Below are 14,209 nucleotides of genomic sequence, written 5' to 3' on the forward strand. Positions count from 1 at the left end.
TTTTTTAATGAGTAAAAATCTTCAAAAAAAAAATCCCAAAAATATCTGAAGTGATTACACATATATATCAGTAAAATTTCTAATATTTTCTTTAAGAACATTCACCAAAAAATCTACCAAAATCCACTGAAATGTGCTGGATTTTGGTTGATTTTTTGGTGAATGTTCTTAAGAAACATTTTTAAAATTTCTTTTTTTCCACCAAAAATGTTCAAAATTTTCCCAAACATGTTGAAAATGTGGACAGCAGAAATTTCGCTGTAAAAATGTGTTTTTTCCCCACATTTTCAAACTTTAAAGCTGGTCAATTTTGACACACAGGACAACACGAGGGTTAATTCACTGCAACTCAAATGTTGTTTTAAATCAATTAATGCATAAAGAAGTTACACTAAGTTACAATATTAGGAGTTTTAGCTTATTGTTATGTCAGCACAACTTAAACAGTTTATCTAAATCAGTAAGTTAGCATTTTTATCCTGCAACCATGCATTTAATGAAGTGGCAGTAAAAAGTTTCCTCAGTGACCTTTTTTTGAGTGTGTCTTCATTTCTCTGTTTTTCTCCACTCATGCATACACTGCAAGATTAAAATAATTCCATTGCCCTGTATATAGCATTTCCTGTAAAAACGGCCGGTTCTTGGTAAGTACGAAAGGAACACAAGTGAAAGAAAGAAGCAGTGTCTGTTTCTGAAGTACTTCTCATTTAGTAAGTTGTAAAATCAAATGGAAATTTAAAAAAAATGTTGCAACGTCCTTTACTTCATTGTTTTTAAACCTTTTTTTTTTTTTTTTTTTTTTTTTTTACTTTTCAGGAACCAAAAAGCAGAGACATATTTGGGCAGCAATGTCTGCCTGGCAACAAGCCGAAGTCTTTTAAAAAGTGTTTAGATTCAAGATCTCTTTTCCTGACTGGTAAGATAGGATCAGATCAGAGATAAGATAAGATAAGATAAAACATGATGTTATAGTTTAAAAGCTGATATCGAACCGTATTGTACTTTCCATGGTAGCTACAGTCAGCTCCTAACTGAGGTGCTGGAGTTATCAAAATAAAAATAAAAATAAAATAACACGCAAACTCAAGAAAATTACAATGAGAAATCCCTGATGAACAGAGGGAGCAGTGACACAAAGCTGTTAAGGCTCGTTCTGCACAAGGAGGGGATTGTTATTGGCATCTCCCTGACCTACAGAGGGAGTTATGACACACACAGCTGTTATGGCTCATTCAGTGTAAGGAAGGGATGAACTAGGGAATCTCCTTGACCAGCAGAGGGAGCTTGGACACACACAGTTGTCATGGCTCGTTTTGTATAAGGCAAGGACCTAATAATTATAGAAAAAAAGTGTACAAAATTATATACTTCACATTTGGGATGGCTGCAGCATGGGAAGAAGGGGCTCTTGTGTGTTGTAGCTCAGCTGCCGTGTGGTGCTCTCGGACTACCGATTCGTCGTGGCCCTGGCATGGGGAGATTGTCTGGAGCGGCCATTCTACTGACCGCAATGGTTATCTTATGAATGTAAAACTAGAACAACAATTATTCTATATGTATCATCATTACAATGTATCATCTAAAAGGTATGTATGTATACAGGATATACACATATACCTAGTTATATTATGGGTCTGTCTGTATGTGTAGATATTTATATATATATATATATATATATTTGTATTTGTAAATAGGTGTATAGAAAGAGCTATGAGTGTATGTTTGCATAGGTAGACAAGTATATAAGGTTGTATAAATAGATATGTGTAGATGTAAATGTATAATTGTATATTTATATTATTCCAACGCACCAAATGATGATGTATCTGAGAAAAGACATTGCATGCAGCTTGTAAATATTGGTGTAAAGGGGGTGGGAGCTTAATAAGTTTTACTTCTCCCAACTCCCTTTCGAGCTTTTTCTTTTTTTTTCTTTTTTTTTCTTTTTTTTTTCTTTTTGTATGACATGTTTGATATGTTTATGAGGTTCAAAGAAATTGTATCAAAACATCTTGAAATAGTAGAAAAACTGCCAAGGAACTGTTCACAACATGTTTAAACTTTACCTTGTAAAAGCTCGAAATAAACTCAAACTCAATACATTGAAAACAACTGAGTCATTCCACCTGAATTAACAGAATGCCCCACGCCTGACTATCTTCAATTTGACAGATTTTTTTAAAGTGGAGAATACTGATTGAGTTGGCCACTTGTAAAATGTAGGGTCATAGGTAACATTAGTTTTTCAGATTTGACTTTAACTTGAGAAATAATACAGCGAGAGACCAGAAATGTTGTAGGCTCATTGATATGTGTTTGCCTGAAAGCAAACACAGAGAGGATGAGGAGCACCTTCTTCTGCTGAACCTGAAACAGACTCAGACTCAACAGACAGTCAAACTGCAAATCCTGACCACCATACTGTTTACACTCCACCCTGTAAATATATATTACCTTACACTATTGTCACTTAATAAATATATATATATATATATATATATATATATATATATATATATATATATATATATATATATATATAATTCTTATTATTTTTATTGTTTCAGTCTGAAACAGGTGCACAATACATTTCACTGTGCATTACACTGTGGATAATTGTGTTTGTGATAAATAAAAGTCTTGAATCTTGAATGCACAAATGGTCTTCAATAATCCAGTCCTGCTTTGACCATATGTAGACCATATGACCGCATGTACATATCAGTGAACCTTTACATTTTCAGCTCTGTAGCTATATTTAAAATAATCAAAAAATAAAGACTAATTTTGTCATTGTCACATGTTGCCTAAACATACAGATGAACTTCATGATGAAAGATTACCTTCTTAGATTTTTTTTTTTGAGATATCAGTGTCTGCAAGTGCATTACTGCTACTTTTACCAATGGAGGAAAGATAAAATACTTTCCCTGACCGGGAATCGAACCCGGGCCGCGGCGGTGAGAGCGCCGAATCCTAACCACTAGACCACCAGGGAAGACGTTTAATTCAGGTTCAGCAATTGGTTTTATATGTATCTACTTACTTTGTCGCGAGAGAATTCAATCCATGCATCCATCCATAGACTGTAAATATATGCAGTCGATGTATGCACCATGAAACTACCTTAAAGGCTCAGTTGTGTGTTTTTCCTTGTGACTCTAATGAAGAGGTTCATTGCTGTCCCATGTGGCGATAGTGAGAAAACGACATTCTTTAATCTGAACCGACTGCTTCCGTGTTCAGCCACGAGGAGCCGAAATAAGCCTCAGTGCACTTTCTGCCATTACTGTAGCTCAAGAATCTACATGAAGTCACTCGGCTGCTCCTCCACTAGGTGGGGGACTGTCCTTTATTGTCTCTACTCTCCGCTGTGTGGTAGAGTCCTGGTTATATGTGCTTTTATTTTGTAGGACATGGGAGGTTAGAACAACAAGTTGCATGGTGAACTTAACTTGACATGGAACCGAGCATGTAAGGTAGTTGAATTGAATCCTGCATGTAAGTAAAGTAAGTTATCTGAAAGTCTCTTCTGTTGGCATTCTTTACAAGAAAACGCGACATGGTGTCAGAAGTGTGTTCGCGGTGAGAAGCAGAGGAAGACAGCGGGTGAGTGAAGTTTTTTTTTCCACAAGACTTGGAAAAATGTCGAGTGACGATGGCGGGGCGAGCGCTCCCGTTTCACAGGCTCCCCGGCTTGCGGCTAACCTTGCTAACCCTTGTCCAAATGCAACGTTCACGATTCAACCTCCAGAAGCTTTCGACTTTTCAAAACCTCAAGACTGGGAACCAGGGGCACCGAAAAGGGGGGGAAAGGGGAAGGATTCAATCGGCCCATCATTAACAGGGGCCCAGAAAGGCCCCTGATAAAATTATAATACAGACAAAATGAATATGGCACTATCTTGTTAATTTATAATCACAAATAAATATTATTTATAATGCGCTGGTAACACTAAGTTTATTTGTTTTGGAAACATTTCTCAAGGGCCCCCCTCCCTTTTTACGTAAAATGGTTCAGTCCTACTGAATCAACTGAACTGCTGTGCGCCGCGGGCGGTGCTTCAGTCAGACTGAGTAGGGTGACGACAGTATGCATCAGAAGTCAGGTAGTCAGAAACGAAAAGAAAAAAGATAAGGCAGGAGAAACAGGCCAAGGGTCGGCAATATGTTACCCAGTTTTTCAAAAAACAAGGTGGGTTTGGTTCATGTGGTGGAAAGTTCTGGAACATTAGCCTGTTGTTGTTTCTACTCTATCTTAACTTTGTGATTTTTAAGCTAGCTCACTTTTCTCCCCATATTAGCTCATATTTTTGAAGAAAACTCTGGAATTTTATATTTCACTGTTCACATTTAGCAAGCTGCCCATATTTAATCAGCCCCCCCCCCCTCCGTATCAAAATGATGCATGTTTGAACAGACACGTCAAGTGCAGAAGCAGCAGCTGCTGTCTATGAGGCCTATGAGCCCCCTACCCCTGAACAAGCCCCAGTACCCACAACTGAGGAAGGAGGTGAGCAACTGTAGCCACCAGAAGAAAAGGCGAAGATTCCATGATGAGACCTCTGAAGAGGAGAGGTCTCAGGAGAGTGCAGAAACTGTGATTTGGAACACTGTTTTTTGCTGCTATGGACAGTATCATAAGTGACTTGGGAACTAGGTTCCAGACCACAGCAAATATTGTAAATGAATTTTCTGCTGTTCTGAAAGTTGGGCAGATTAGTGAGGACAAAATCTCTTCTCTGTGCCAACAATTGATCACAAAGTATTCTGGTGATCTTACACCTGATTTTGAAAATTAAGTAAGACACCTTAACAGTGTATACGCTTCCAATTTCCTCCCTAACTTGTCCCTTCTTGAACTCCTGAATGCTATTTGTAAACTGCAGCTCAAAGCATCTTTGGAGAAGTGTGTATTGCTTTACGTATATTTTGCACACTGCCAGTTAGTGTTGCAGGTGGTCAAAATATTAAACAAAAAGAAAAAAGAGAGGTAGCCTATTCTTCAATGTTCAGTTAGCCCATTCTTCAAAATAATGTGTCTAATGGCAAATGAAAAAAATATAGAAATAATGCCTCAAGTCAACAGTCCTTTTTTCCTTCTTTTTCCTTCTCTTATTAGCTTCAGAGACATAAGTCCCAGCTTTGCAGACTGTACATTCTGCCTCCCATCTGACACGACCCGGACGAAAACGGGTACTTTTTTCGCATTTCATCAGTGAAATGACATTTGCATTTCGGCATTTTCTTTCGGTTCGAGTGTTCTCTCGCAGTGTGCCTACCTGCCTGTCAGCCTGCGAGGAGTGAGTGAGTGTGGAGCGTTCCGGGGTTCGGCTCAAACTCCGCCTCTCAGAGCGTGTTTCCAAGGGAACCATTCAACGTGAATGATAAATATACTGGTCTGTGACGCGCTCAAGCTAGGCAAGATCAAAAACCCGGACATTTGAAGGACTTTATAAATGCCGGCTGGACAGGCCGGACAGCCTCTCAAAAGAGGACATGTCCGGGCAAAAGAGGACATATGGTCACCCTAACCTGGAGTTGTGTGCCACAAAATGCATTCGATCAGCTGAAAAGTGATCTCACTTCACCTCCAGTACTGACACTCTATGACCCCAACAAAGAGCTGAAACTGTCTGCTGATGCATCTTCGTATGGACTCGGTGCTGTCCTTCTGCAGAAAGAAGAGGATCAGTGGAGGCCGGTGACCTACACATCACGCTCAATGGCAGAGACTGAACAGAGATATGCCCAGGTGGAAAAAGAGGCCCTAGGCTTGACTTGGGGATGTGAAAGATTCAGAGACTTTCTTATAGGGAGACATTTTCTGTTAGAGACTGACCATAAGCCACTTGTTAGCCTGTTAGGTCATCAAACACCGACAGAGCTTCCTCCCAGAATTCAGCGATTTAGACTTCGGCTAATGAGGTACAGTTACTCTATCACACACACACCTGGCAAAGAGCTACACACAGCAGACACGCTCTCACGTGCACCTGTTACCACTAGCTCAAGTTCAAAATTGATAGACAATGAACTGATGGAAGACACAAACATCTATGTTGATGAGCTAATCCACAACATGCCAACCAGCACCACATACATGGCACAGCTGAGAGAGCAATTGAAAGAAGATAGTGTTTGCTCAGTAGTCATGACATTCTGTCAGAAAGGTTTCCCAGACTACCGTAGACTCACAGGTCCTTTGAAAACCTACTGGCCAGAAAGAGCAGTACTTACTGTACATGATGGACTGTTACTTAAAGCCTCCAGACTTGTCATTCCCACAGCTATGCTCAGCTCTGTCTTAAAGGCCCTCCATGAGGGACACCAAGGGATGACAAGATGCAGAGAGCGAGCCAAGGACTCGGTGTTGTGGCCAGGCCTGAGCAGCCAACTGAATGAACTGGTGATGAACTGCTCCATATGCATCAAAGAACAAGCAAATCCTGTGGAGCTGCTGCTGCCAAGTGAACTCCCTGATAGGCCATGGCAGAAGGTGGGAGCAGACCTGTTCATCCTGAACAATTGCAATTACCTGCTAGTAGTGGATTATTACTCTAGATTTGTGGAGATTGCTAAACTAACACCAACACGGTCAGAGGACGTGATTGTACACCTGAAGTCTATTTTTTTCCAGACACGGCATCCCAGAACTGTTTTTCACCAACAATGGCCCACAGTTCTCCAGCCAACAGTTCACTGAGTTTTCATCAGCCTATGGATTCAGGCATGTTACAAGCAGTCCCAAATTTGCTCAAAGCAACGGCGAAGCAGAGCGACATGTACAGACTGTGAAAAGACTGCTAAAGAAAGCACAAGACCCATACCTAGCTCTGTTAGCATATAGAGCTACTCCTCTGTCTAATGGCTACAGTCTGGCTCAACTGCTTATGGGCCGTAGACTTCGTACTCCAGTACCCCAGCATCCCTCTCTACTCAGCCCAGAGCTCCCTGATAAGACAGCATTTGCAGAAAAAGACAGGGAGAAGAAGAGGAAGGATGTAAGAGCATTCAACAAGCGACACCGTGTGAGAAACCTACAACAGCTCACTCCTGGACAGCCAGTGTGGATCACTGATTCTAAGACACAAGGCACAGTAGTTTCAACCCACTCCACACACCGTTCATATGTAGTGAACAGTCCTACGGGTGCCATTAGGCGCAACAGACATCATCTTACTCCCATGCCAGAGACTGTTCCTCAGAGTGAGACACCCTGCACACTAACACCAGCTGAGTGTGTCCCAAACACACCGAGGCTCCCTGAGCCTCTCGATCAGACTCAAAAGACATTAACACCTGTCCCTACCAGAACTAGGTTTGGCAGAGTGGTGGTAAAACCTCTGAAACTGAACTTGTAAAAAGGGGTGATGTTTTGTTCCTGAAAATTCCTTGTGTTCATCCCTGGAAGGCATAAGAGTTTATAAAAGTTTATTGAAGTTGGATACAGAAATAATTTGCCTCAGTCCAAGTGCATTTATGTTTTTTTTAAAGAAAGGGAGATGTGGTAGAGTGCTGGTTATATGTGCTTTTATTTTGTAGGACATGGGAGGTTAGAACAGGAAGTTGCATGGTGAACTTAACTTGACATGGAACCGAGCATGTGAGGTAGTTGAATTGAATTCTGCATGTAAGTAAAGGAAGTTATCTGAAAGTCTCGTCTGTTGGCATTCTTTACAAGAAAACGCGACAGCTGTAGATACAATTATCATACTGCTGTTACCCGGAACTTTCACGTTGGATAAAAAACACCCGAGAAGGTCTAAAGAGAAGGTCTGGGCAGGTTTCTATAAAGCGATAAAGTTTCACTCTGACTGTTATCGAAAGTTGATTCCAGCGGGAACACTCCACCCTGAGCACCGTCTGGAGGCACGACAAGGTAAAAAAGTCGTATTTCAACAACTGTGTCCAGGTTTTCTAATTAGTAATCTTCGTTTTCTCGTTCCTCGCAGCTTCAACATGTCTGCCAAAGACACACTGAGGCGCAATAAAACAGACATTCTGGCGGCTTTATGTTCAGATCGCATGTTGATCCTCAACAAGGTCCAGGAGAAGAATCTGATAACTGAACGTGAATACGGCAATCTGAAAAACATCAACAAAGTAAATGAGGAGGGGCACGTTGTTGAGCTTGTGGATAAAATCATGACTAAAGGAGAAAAGACCTGCCAAGATTTCCTGGATCTCCTGCAAACTGACGAGGAAATTAAAGGAACCTTTCCTGACCTGAGCAACATCCAACTACATGGTGCAAGACCTTTAACCAGACCTGTCCAGGTCTCCTCAGAGCACAGTGGTACGTAAAGACACACAGCTGAAGTAAACATGTTCCCAGAGTTTTAAGTTCAGATGTGTGATTCTGTTTCACTCTGGTTTCCTCAGAAGTACCTCTGGGACAACTCAGCAAGAGGCCAAAGATGGTGAGATCCTAAATAACTCACTGCTGTATGTAACAGAGCTGCAGACTGGTAGGAAGTGTTGAAAATAAATGGAAAATCTAAGTATAAATTAATAAAGACAATAAGGAAGTTATGTACTTTTTCCTTGCAAATGATCAAAAGATACATTTTCATCTCAAAGCATGTTTAAAAATGTGTTATTAGTCTGTTGTAACATGTAGAACAATATCTTAGTGGCATTTTAATACCTCACTAAATAGAATAGAATAGAATAGAATATTCAATTTCATTTATATAGTGTAAATTCACAACATATGTCATCTCGCAACACTTAGAAAAAGATAGATAGACAGATAGATAGATAGATAGACAACACATTTTAGATTTTAAAAAGGCAAAAAATGTGCAAACTGTGCTGCTAGAAGAAATCAGGTGCAAAAACATGCTAGTATTTTGCAATAGGTCTAAACACACTATAACAATAACAATAATAATCTGAATATAGAAACGGTGGTTTCATCCTGTTGGGTCCAGGATTATTCCACGGTGTAGTAAATAAATATATGTAACAAAAGTAAAATATGTAGTAAACTGTTTTTAAGTGTACAAAAAATTGAAATTAATTAATTTGAATTTTCCTTCAGGGATAAATAAAGTTTTGTATTGTCATGTATGAGTCATCGATGACAACAATGATGTAGCTTATTGTTGTCATGATATTTTGTTGTATTAATATCAAAACAAGTGTAGCTGATGTTGTACTTATAGATATTTTCATGATTCTGAACATTTACTTTACATTTATTTTATTTTCCACGTAAGTGTTATGGCTTCTGTCTTTTGTAGGATGCAGTTTATCCACTGAACAGCCAGCCGGTCGGCCTCTGTCTGATCATAAACAATGTGAACTTCATGAGTCACAAAGTCAGAAGAGGGTCAGACAAAGACGCTCGTAAGTTTCAGAGTGGATCCAGTTTTATAATAACGTGCAATATTTACTTATCGTGTGTTGGAGCCAAAATATAATTTCTTTATTCTGATTGCTGAGTGGTGGTATGACTCTGTGTGGGTGTGGCTTTAGTAGTCACCGGGGGTTGTCCGCTGCAGGGGGTGGTTCGCTTATATACCTGCTAATGCATGAATGAAGCCAGGCGTGCAGTTTGAGAAAAAAGCCAAACAGTTTTCGACTGTGTATAAACGCCGTGTCAGGCAGGTTGATGCTTTCAGTTTTTATTTTTGGTTTATTAGAAACCTATTGTGTGAACTGAATGATAACTTACCTGCAACTGCCGTAAATAAATGAAGCATCATATACAAACAAGCAGAGACACTGTTTTAATTTGAAGGCGCACGTGTCAGACTAAGCAGACCTAACTGCCCCTCGCGGTGACTGCAGGTAAAGTCACAACACGTGTGTGATATTACTTCACTACCTAAGGATCATTGCCAGGATTACGTCTTGCTTGTATATTCTAATCTCATGTTAGCTTGCTTATTATATTTTCAGTGGTGTATTCTACTCAAATCTTGTTGCTTTTCTAGTCTCCAAAGCATTTTCTAATATTTGTTTTCTGAGCAACGTCTGGTAAAAGAATTTCCTTTTGGATGAACTAAGTTTTATATCTGATCTGAAACTGATTCAACATTTTATTTTGTTATCCTGTTTGTGGTTGAAGCTTTACAATTAATTTCTCTAATTCATCTTTTTGCAGAAAGTTTGGCTGAAGAGTTCAGTAAGCTGGGCTTCAGAGTGCTGATGTGTAAAGACCAAACCAAAGATGAGATGGAGCAAACACTGACCTGGTTTTCCTCCCTGACCGACCCTGCTCTGCCACTACAGGAGTTCAGGGTGAAGGAGTGGACTGCCACTAAATTCACTGAAGCTCAGCAGCTTGTTAATCATGGAGATGCCTTCATCTGCTGTGTTCTCAGTCACGGAGTGAAAGGTGCAGTTTTGGGGACTGATGGGAGTCCTCTCTCCATTAAAGACATCACCAGAACCTTCAGGGCGACCGAGCAGTCGGCCCTCAAAGAGAAGCCCAAAGTGTTCCTGATCCAGGCCTGTCAAGGAAAAGAGGAACAGTGTGGAGTGTTAGTAAAAGATCTGGAGGAAGATAGTTCCATCCCTGAAGAAGCAGATGTTCTGGTTGCCATCTCCACTGTCCAAGATTATGTATCATTTAGACACATAGAAGATGGGAGCTGGTTTATCCAATCTGTGTGTCAGCAGCTGAGGGAATGCTGTCCCAGGTAAATATAAAGCTCAAAGAAAATCTAAAACATCCAGAGTTCTTTCTATTCTGTAGATCCAATGATTTACCTCGTCGTATAAAATATCCACTTTATTTAATCAGAATCTGTGCACTGTTTCAGGGGCGAGGACTTATTGACCATCCTGACTCACGTAAACAACGACGTGAGTCAGAAAGAGGGCTCTGATCAACCTGGTAAAAAGAAGCAGATGTCTGAAGTGACGTTCAACCTGAGGAAGACACTTGTGTTTTCACTGCGTCGCAACTGAGGCCACGAATCTTCAGCTTCAGCTTTATTTCATTCATGTGCGTAGTACACAGTTAAACAAAATGATGTTTCTCACATCCATTCATTTTGCAGAGATAAACGTGTAAAAAAAAAATCTGAATAAATATCTTTGTCTTTTATACTGTCGTACATTTTCGTCAAAAAATAAAATTGAAATTGTGATGAGCACTGGTGGGTCCTAGTTTGAATCGCATAGACTCGAGATTTTTAAAACAGTTTAAAAGAATTTTTGCAAACAGAAGCTTTACATGCTGAATTTTCGTGACATTTTCATATTTAAGAAATAAATGATCAATTTCAGCTTACTGATGTAATTCTTACTTACTTTATGTAATCTTTATGTCGGCTTTTATTTACACTCAAACCCTGTATAATCTTTACTTTCAGTACTTTTAATTGCCCCCTGGGGACAAATAAAGTTTTCTGAAGTTTTCTGAATCTGTACATCTTGACATTTTAAAAGTGAGTCCAGTAGAAAAGCTCCTACCAGTGACACATGGAGAGCTCACAAAAAAGAGTTTTTAAAGCTTATTTACAGACTTCTCATACTGACCATCTACTTCACAAGCCACATTTGGTCCTTTGTAAGGCACGTATATAATCATTATAGTTTATTTGTGTGATTTACACTGTGCTAAATAACAACAATCATTTTATTTGAACTATCACTGTATATTACTACATATCTATTAAATAGAACAATAGAATAGAACAGATGTTTAATATCAGTGATTAACAATGAATGCAGTTTAGCAGCTCTTTCACTGAGTCAGCAGGATACAACACAATTTAAATGTTTCTGTTTTTAATATGAAATTTCCACAGTGTACATACATTATGAAATTTAGTTGACATTTATTTCAGTGATAACTTCACCATGATCTTCCACACAGTAGACTTTTGCAGAGTTTCACTGTTTTTTCTCTCTGTTTTTTTCTGTGCATCACATATAATTCATGCTGCGCTAACACTTCAGCATTTACGGTACCACAGCGTCGTTACCATGACAACTCGGATTCGTCTTCTTCCCTGAAAACAAGCCGCACACAGAAGTACAGCAGAAGACTGTTTAAAATATGACCAGAACATGCTGTCTGTCGCAGCCAGCTCAGCTGGTAGTTGGTCTTTTTATGCATTGATGCCCTTTACCTTGGTAAAGTTAAACATATGCACGAAAAACTCTACCTTAAAGGCTCAGCTGTGTGTTTTAGTGTTTTCACTGGTGACTCTGATGAAGAGGTTCATTGCTGCCCCATGTGGTGATGGTGAGAAAACGACATTCTTTAAGTTGTACCGGCTGCTTCCGTGTTCAGCCATTAAGGAGCCGAAATGAGCCTCGACCAGTTTACTTCCTGTCATTACTGCAGCTTTAATCATGGAGATGCCTTCATCTGCTGTGTTCTCAGTCACGGAGTGGAAGGTGCAGTTTGGGAACTAACGAGATTCCTCTCATCATTAAACACATCACCAGAACCTTCAGGGCGACCGAGCAGTCGGCCCTCAAAGGGAAGCCCAAAGTGTTCCTGATCCAGGCCAGTCAAGGAAAAGAGGAACAGCGTGGAGTGTTAGTAAAAGATCTGGAGGAAGATAGTTCCATCCCTGTAGAAGCAGATGTTCTGGTTGCCATCTCCACTGCTGAAGATTATAAATCATTTAGACACATACAACATGGGAGCTGGTTTATCCAATCTGTGTGTCAGCAGCTGAAGGAGCGCTGTCTGAGGTAAATATAAAGCTCAAAGAAAATCTAAAACATCTACGGTTCTTTCTATTCTGTAGATCCAATGACTTCCCCCATAGTATAAAATGTCCGTTTTGTTTAATCAGAATTTGTGCTCTGTTTTAGGGGTGAGGACCTAACCACCATCTTGCATCATGTGAATAATGACGTGAGTCACAAAGAGGGCTTCAACCAACCTGGTAAAGTGAAGCAGATGTCTGAAGTGAGATTCACCCTGACGAAGAAACTTGTGTTTACAAGTCAAAACTGAGGCCATGAATCATGCAAACACAGCAAACTTTGTCTCATAATTTAGGATGTATCATGGCCTTTATTAGTATTTTTTATTATTTGATTATTTTTTTTCTTTGTCTAATTTGTGTGCTTTGTTGTGTCTGTGCACCTTACTGTTTGTCCTGTCTTTACACTTATCCGTATGGGACAGCGGGGAACGCAATTTCGATTGCTTTGTATGTTTAATTCATGTGAAGTAATTGACAAATAAAACTGACTTGACTTGATTTCTTAAAATCTTTATAGTTTTTTTTAATCAGTCTAAAACTTTTATTCTATATCATATTGAATCTTTGTCTTTTATACTGTCACTTTTATACATTTTTATCTGAGAATAAAGCTGAAATTCTGGTGATCACTGGTGGGTTCAACTCTTAATCACATAAACTCCTGATATTTAGAAACCTTTGCAAACAGCAGCTCTGCATGTTAAAATCTGGTAACATTTGTATATCTGAGATATAATTGATAAATTTCTACTGACTGATGTAATTGCTATGAATTTCTAATCCGACTACCACACTCATTGAGTTACTCCAACACCAATAAATCCTAATGTGAGAAAAGGAAAAATGGAGCAGAGTCAGTGATCTTCAGTCTACTTGTAAATTTATTGTATAACACAAAAAGAGAAGAGTACAAAAAACCAAGTGTCACCACACTGTGTGCAATCATCTTTATGCAGGCTTTTATTTACACTCAGACCCTGCATAATCTTTAGTTTCAGTACATCTTGACATTTTAATATTGAGGCCAGTAGAAATACTCCTATATATGACACAGAGGGCTCACAGAAAAGAGTTACTAAAACTTATTTACAGACTTCTCATACTGACCATCTATTTCACAGGTCACATACAGTGCCTATCATAAGTATTCACCCCCTTTGCTGTTTTACCCTTTTATTGCTTTCATAAATCAATCATGGTCAATAAAATTTAGCTTTTTTAACAAAAAAAATAATTGGAAAAAACTCTTTAATGTCAAAGTGAAAACAGATTTCTATAAAGTAATGTTAATGAAAGAAAATTATATAAATGAAAATAATTGTTTGCATAATTATTCACCCCCTTTTTAATTTAATGGTCTAATTCAATAGAGGTCCATCAAATTGTTGCCAATAGTCTCACAATTAGTGAAATAAAGATCACCTGAGTGGTGTGGGTGTGTTTCAAGTGATTGAGTTGTAAAACACCTGTCTGAAGGGTCCAGAGAGTGGTTGATCAGTATTACTGGCTACCATTACACCATG

General features: G+C 39.2%; 2 protein-coding genes and 1 non-coding gene across 6 annotated transcripts; 2 read left to right on the forward strand and 1 right to left on the reverse strand.

Moving 5' to 3' along the window:
- Nucleotides 1–2,926: 2,926 nt before the first annotated feature.
- Nucleotides 2,927–2,998, reverse strand: trnae-cuc (transfer RNA glutamic acid (anticodon CUC)). The gene has a single exon. It is a non-coding gene; the product is annotated as a tRNA-Glu (tRNA).
- A 444-nt stretch (nt 2,999–3,442) lies between these two features.
- On the forward strand, nt 3,443–12,525 carry LOC110951965 (caspase-8-like). Of its 4 annotated transcripts, XM_051953592.1 has the most exons (7): nt 5,413–7,882; nt 7,956–8,299; nt 8,386–8,423; nt 9,249–9,354; nt 10,115–10,652; nt 10,776–10,960; nt 12,415–12,525. In XM_051953592.1, exons 2-6 carry the CDS (start codon nt 7,963–7,965, stop codon nt 10,921–10,923), a joined length of 1,167 nt encoding a protein of 388 aa, XP_051809552.1. In that variant the 5' UTR covers nt 5,413–7,882; nt 7,956–7,962; the 3' UTR covers nt 10,924–10,960; nt 12,415–12,525. The 4 variants fall into 4 exon arrangements, with proteins under 4 accessions (XP_022050950.1, XP_051809552.1, XP_022050949.1 ...); XM_022195258.2 differs by lacking the exons at nt 5,413–7,882; nt 12,415–12,525 and adding an exon at nt 3,443–3,609 and having other exon boundaries at nt 10,776–11,111; XM_022195257.2 differs by lacking the exon at nt 12,415–12,525 and having other exon boundaries at nt 10,776–11,111.
- Nucleotides 11,246–13,184, forward strand: LOC110951964 (caspase-8-like). Its single transcript, XM_022195256.2, is given in 3 exon segments — nt 11,246–12,366; nt 12,369–12,666; nt 12,790–13,184. Coding segments are annotated over 3 exon segments (537 nt in total). The 5' UTR covers nt 11,246–12,272; the 3' UTR covers nt 12,935–13,184.
- Nucleotides 13,185–14,209: the final 1,025 nt, after the last annotated feature.

This window comes from Acanthochromis polyacanthus, chromosome 9, assembly GCF_021347895.1.
Source record: "Acanthochromis polyacanthus isolate Apoly-LR-REF ecotype Palm Island chromosome 9, KAUST_Apoly_ChrSc, whole genome shotgun sequence".
Classification (NCBI taxonomy): Eukaryota; Metazoa; Chordata; class Actinopteri; family Pomacentridae; genus Acanthochromis; species Acanthochromis polyacanthus.

What these genes read in the sequence shown, in the direction of transcription:
- LOC110951965 (XM_022195258.2), top strand. Translation starts at nt 7,963, where the DNA reads ATGTCTGCCAAAGACACACTGAGGCGCAATAAAACAGACATTCTGGCG. An exon ending in TCAGCAAGAGGCCAAAGATG is followed by an intron (nt 8,424 to 9,248) that starts GTGAGATCCTAA and finishes TGTCTTTTGTAG; the next exon opens with GATGCAGTTTATCCACTGAA. An exon ending in AGGGTCAGACAAAGACGCTC is followed by an intron (nt 9,355 to 10,114) that starts GTAAGTTTCAGA and finishes ATCTTTTTGCAG; the next exon opens with AAAGTTTGGCTGAAGAGTTC.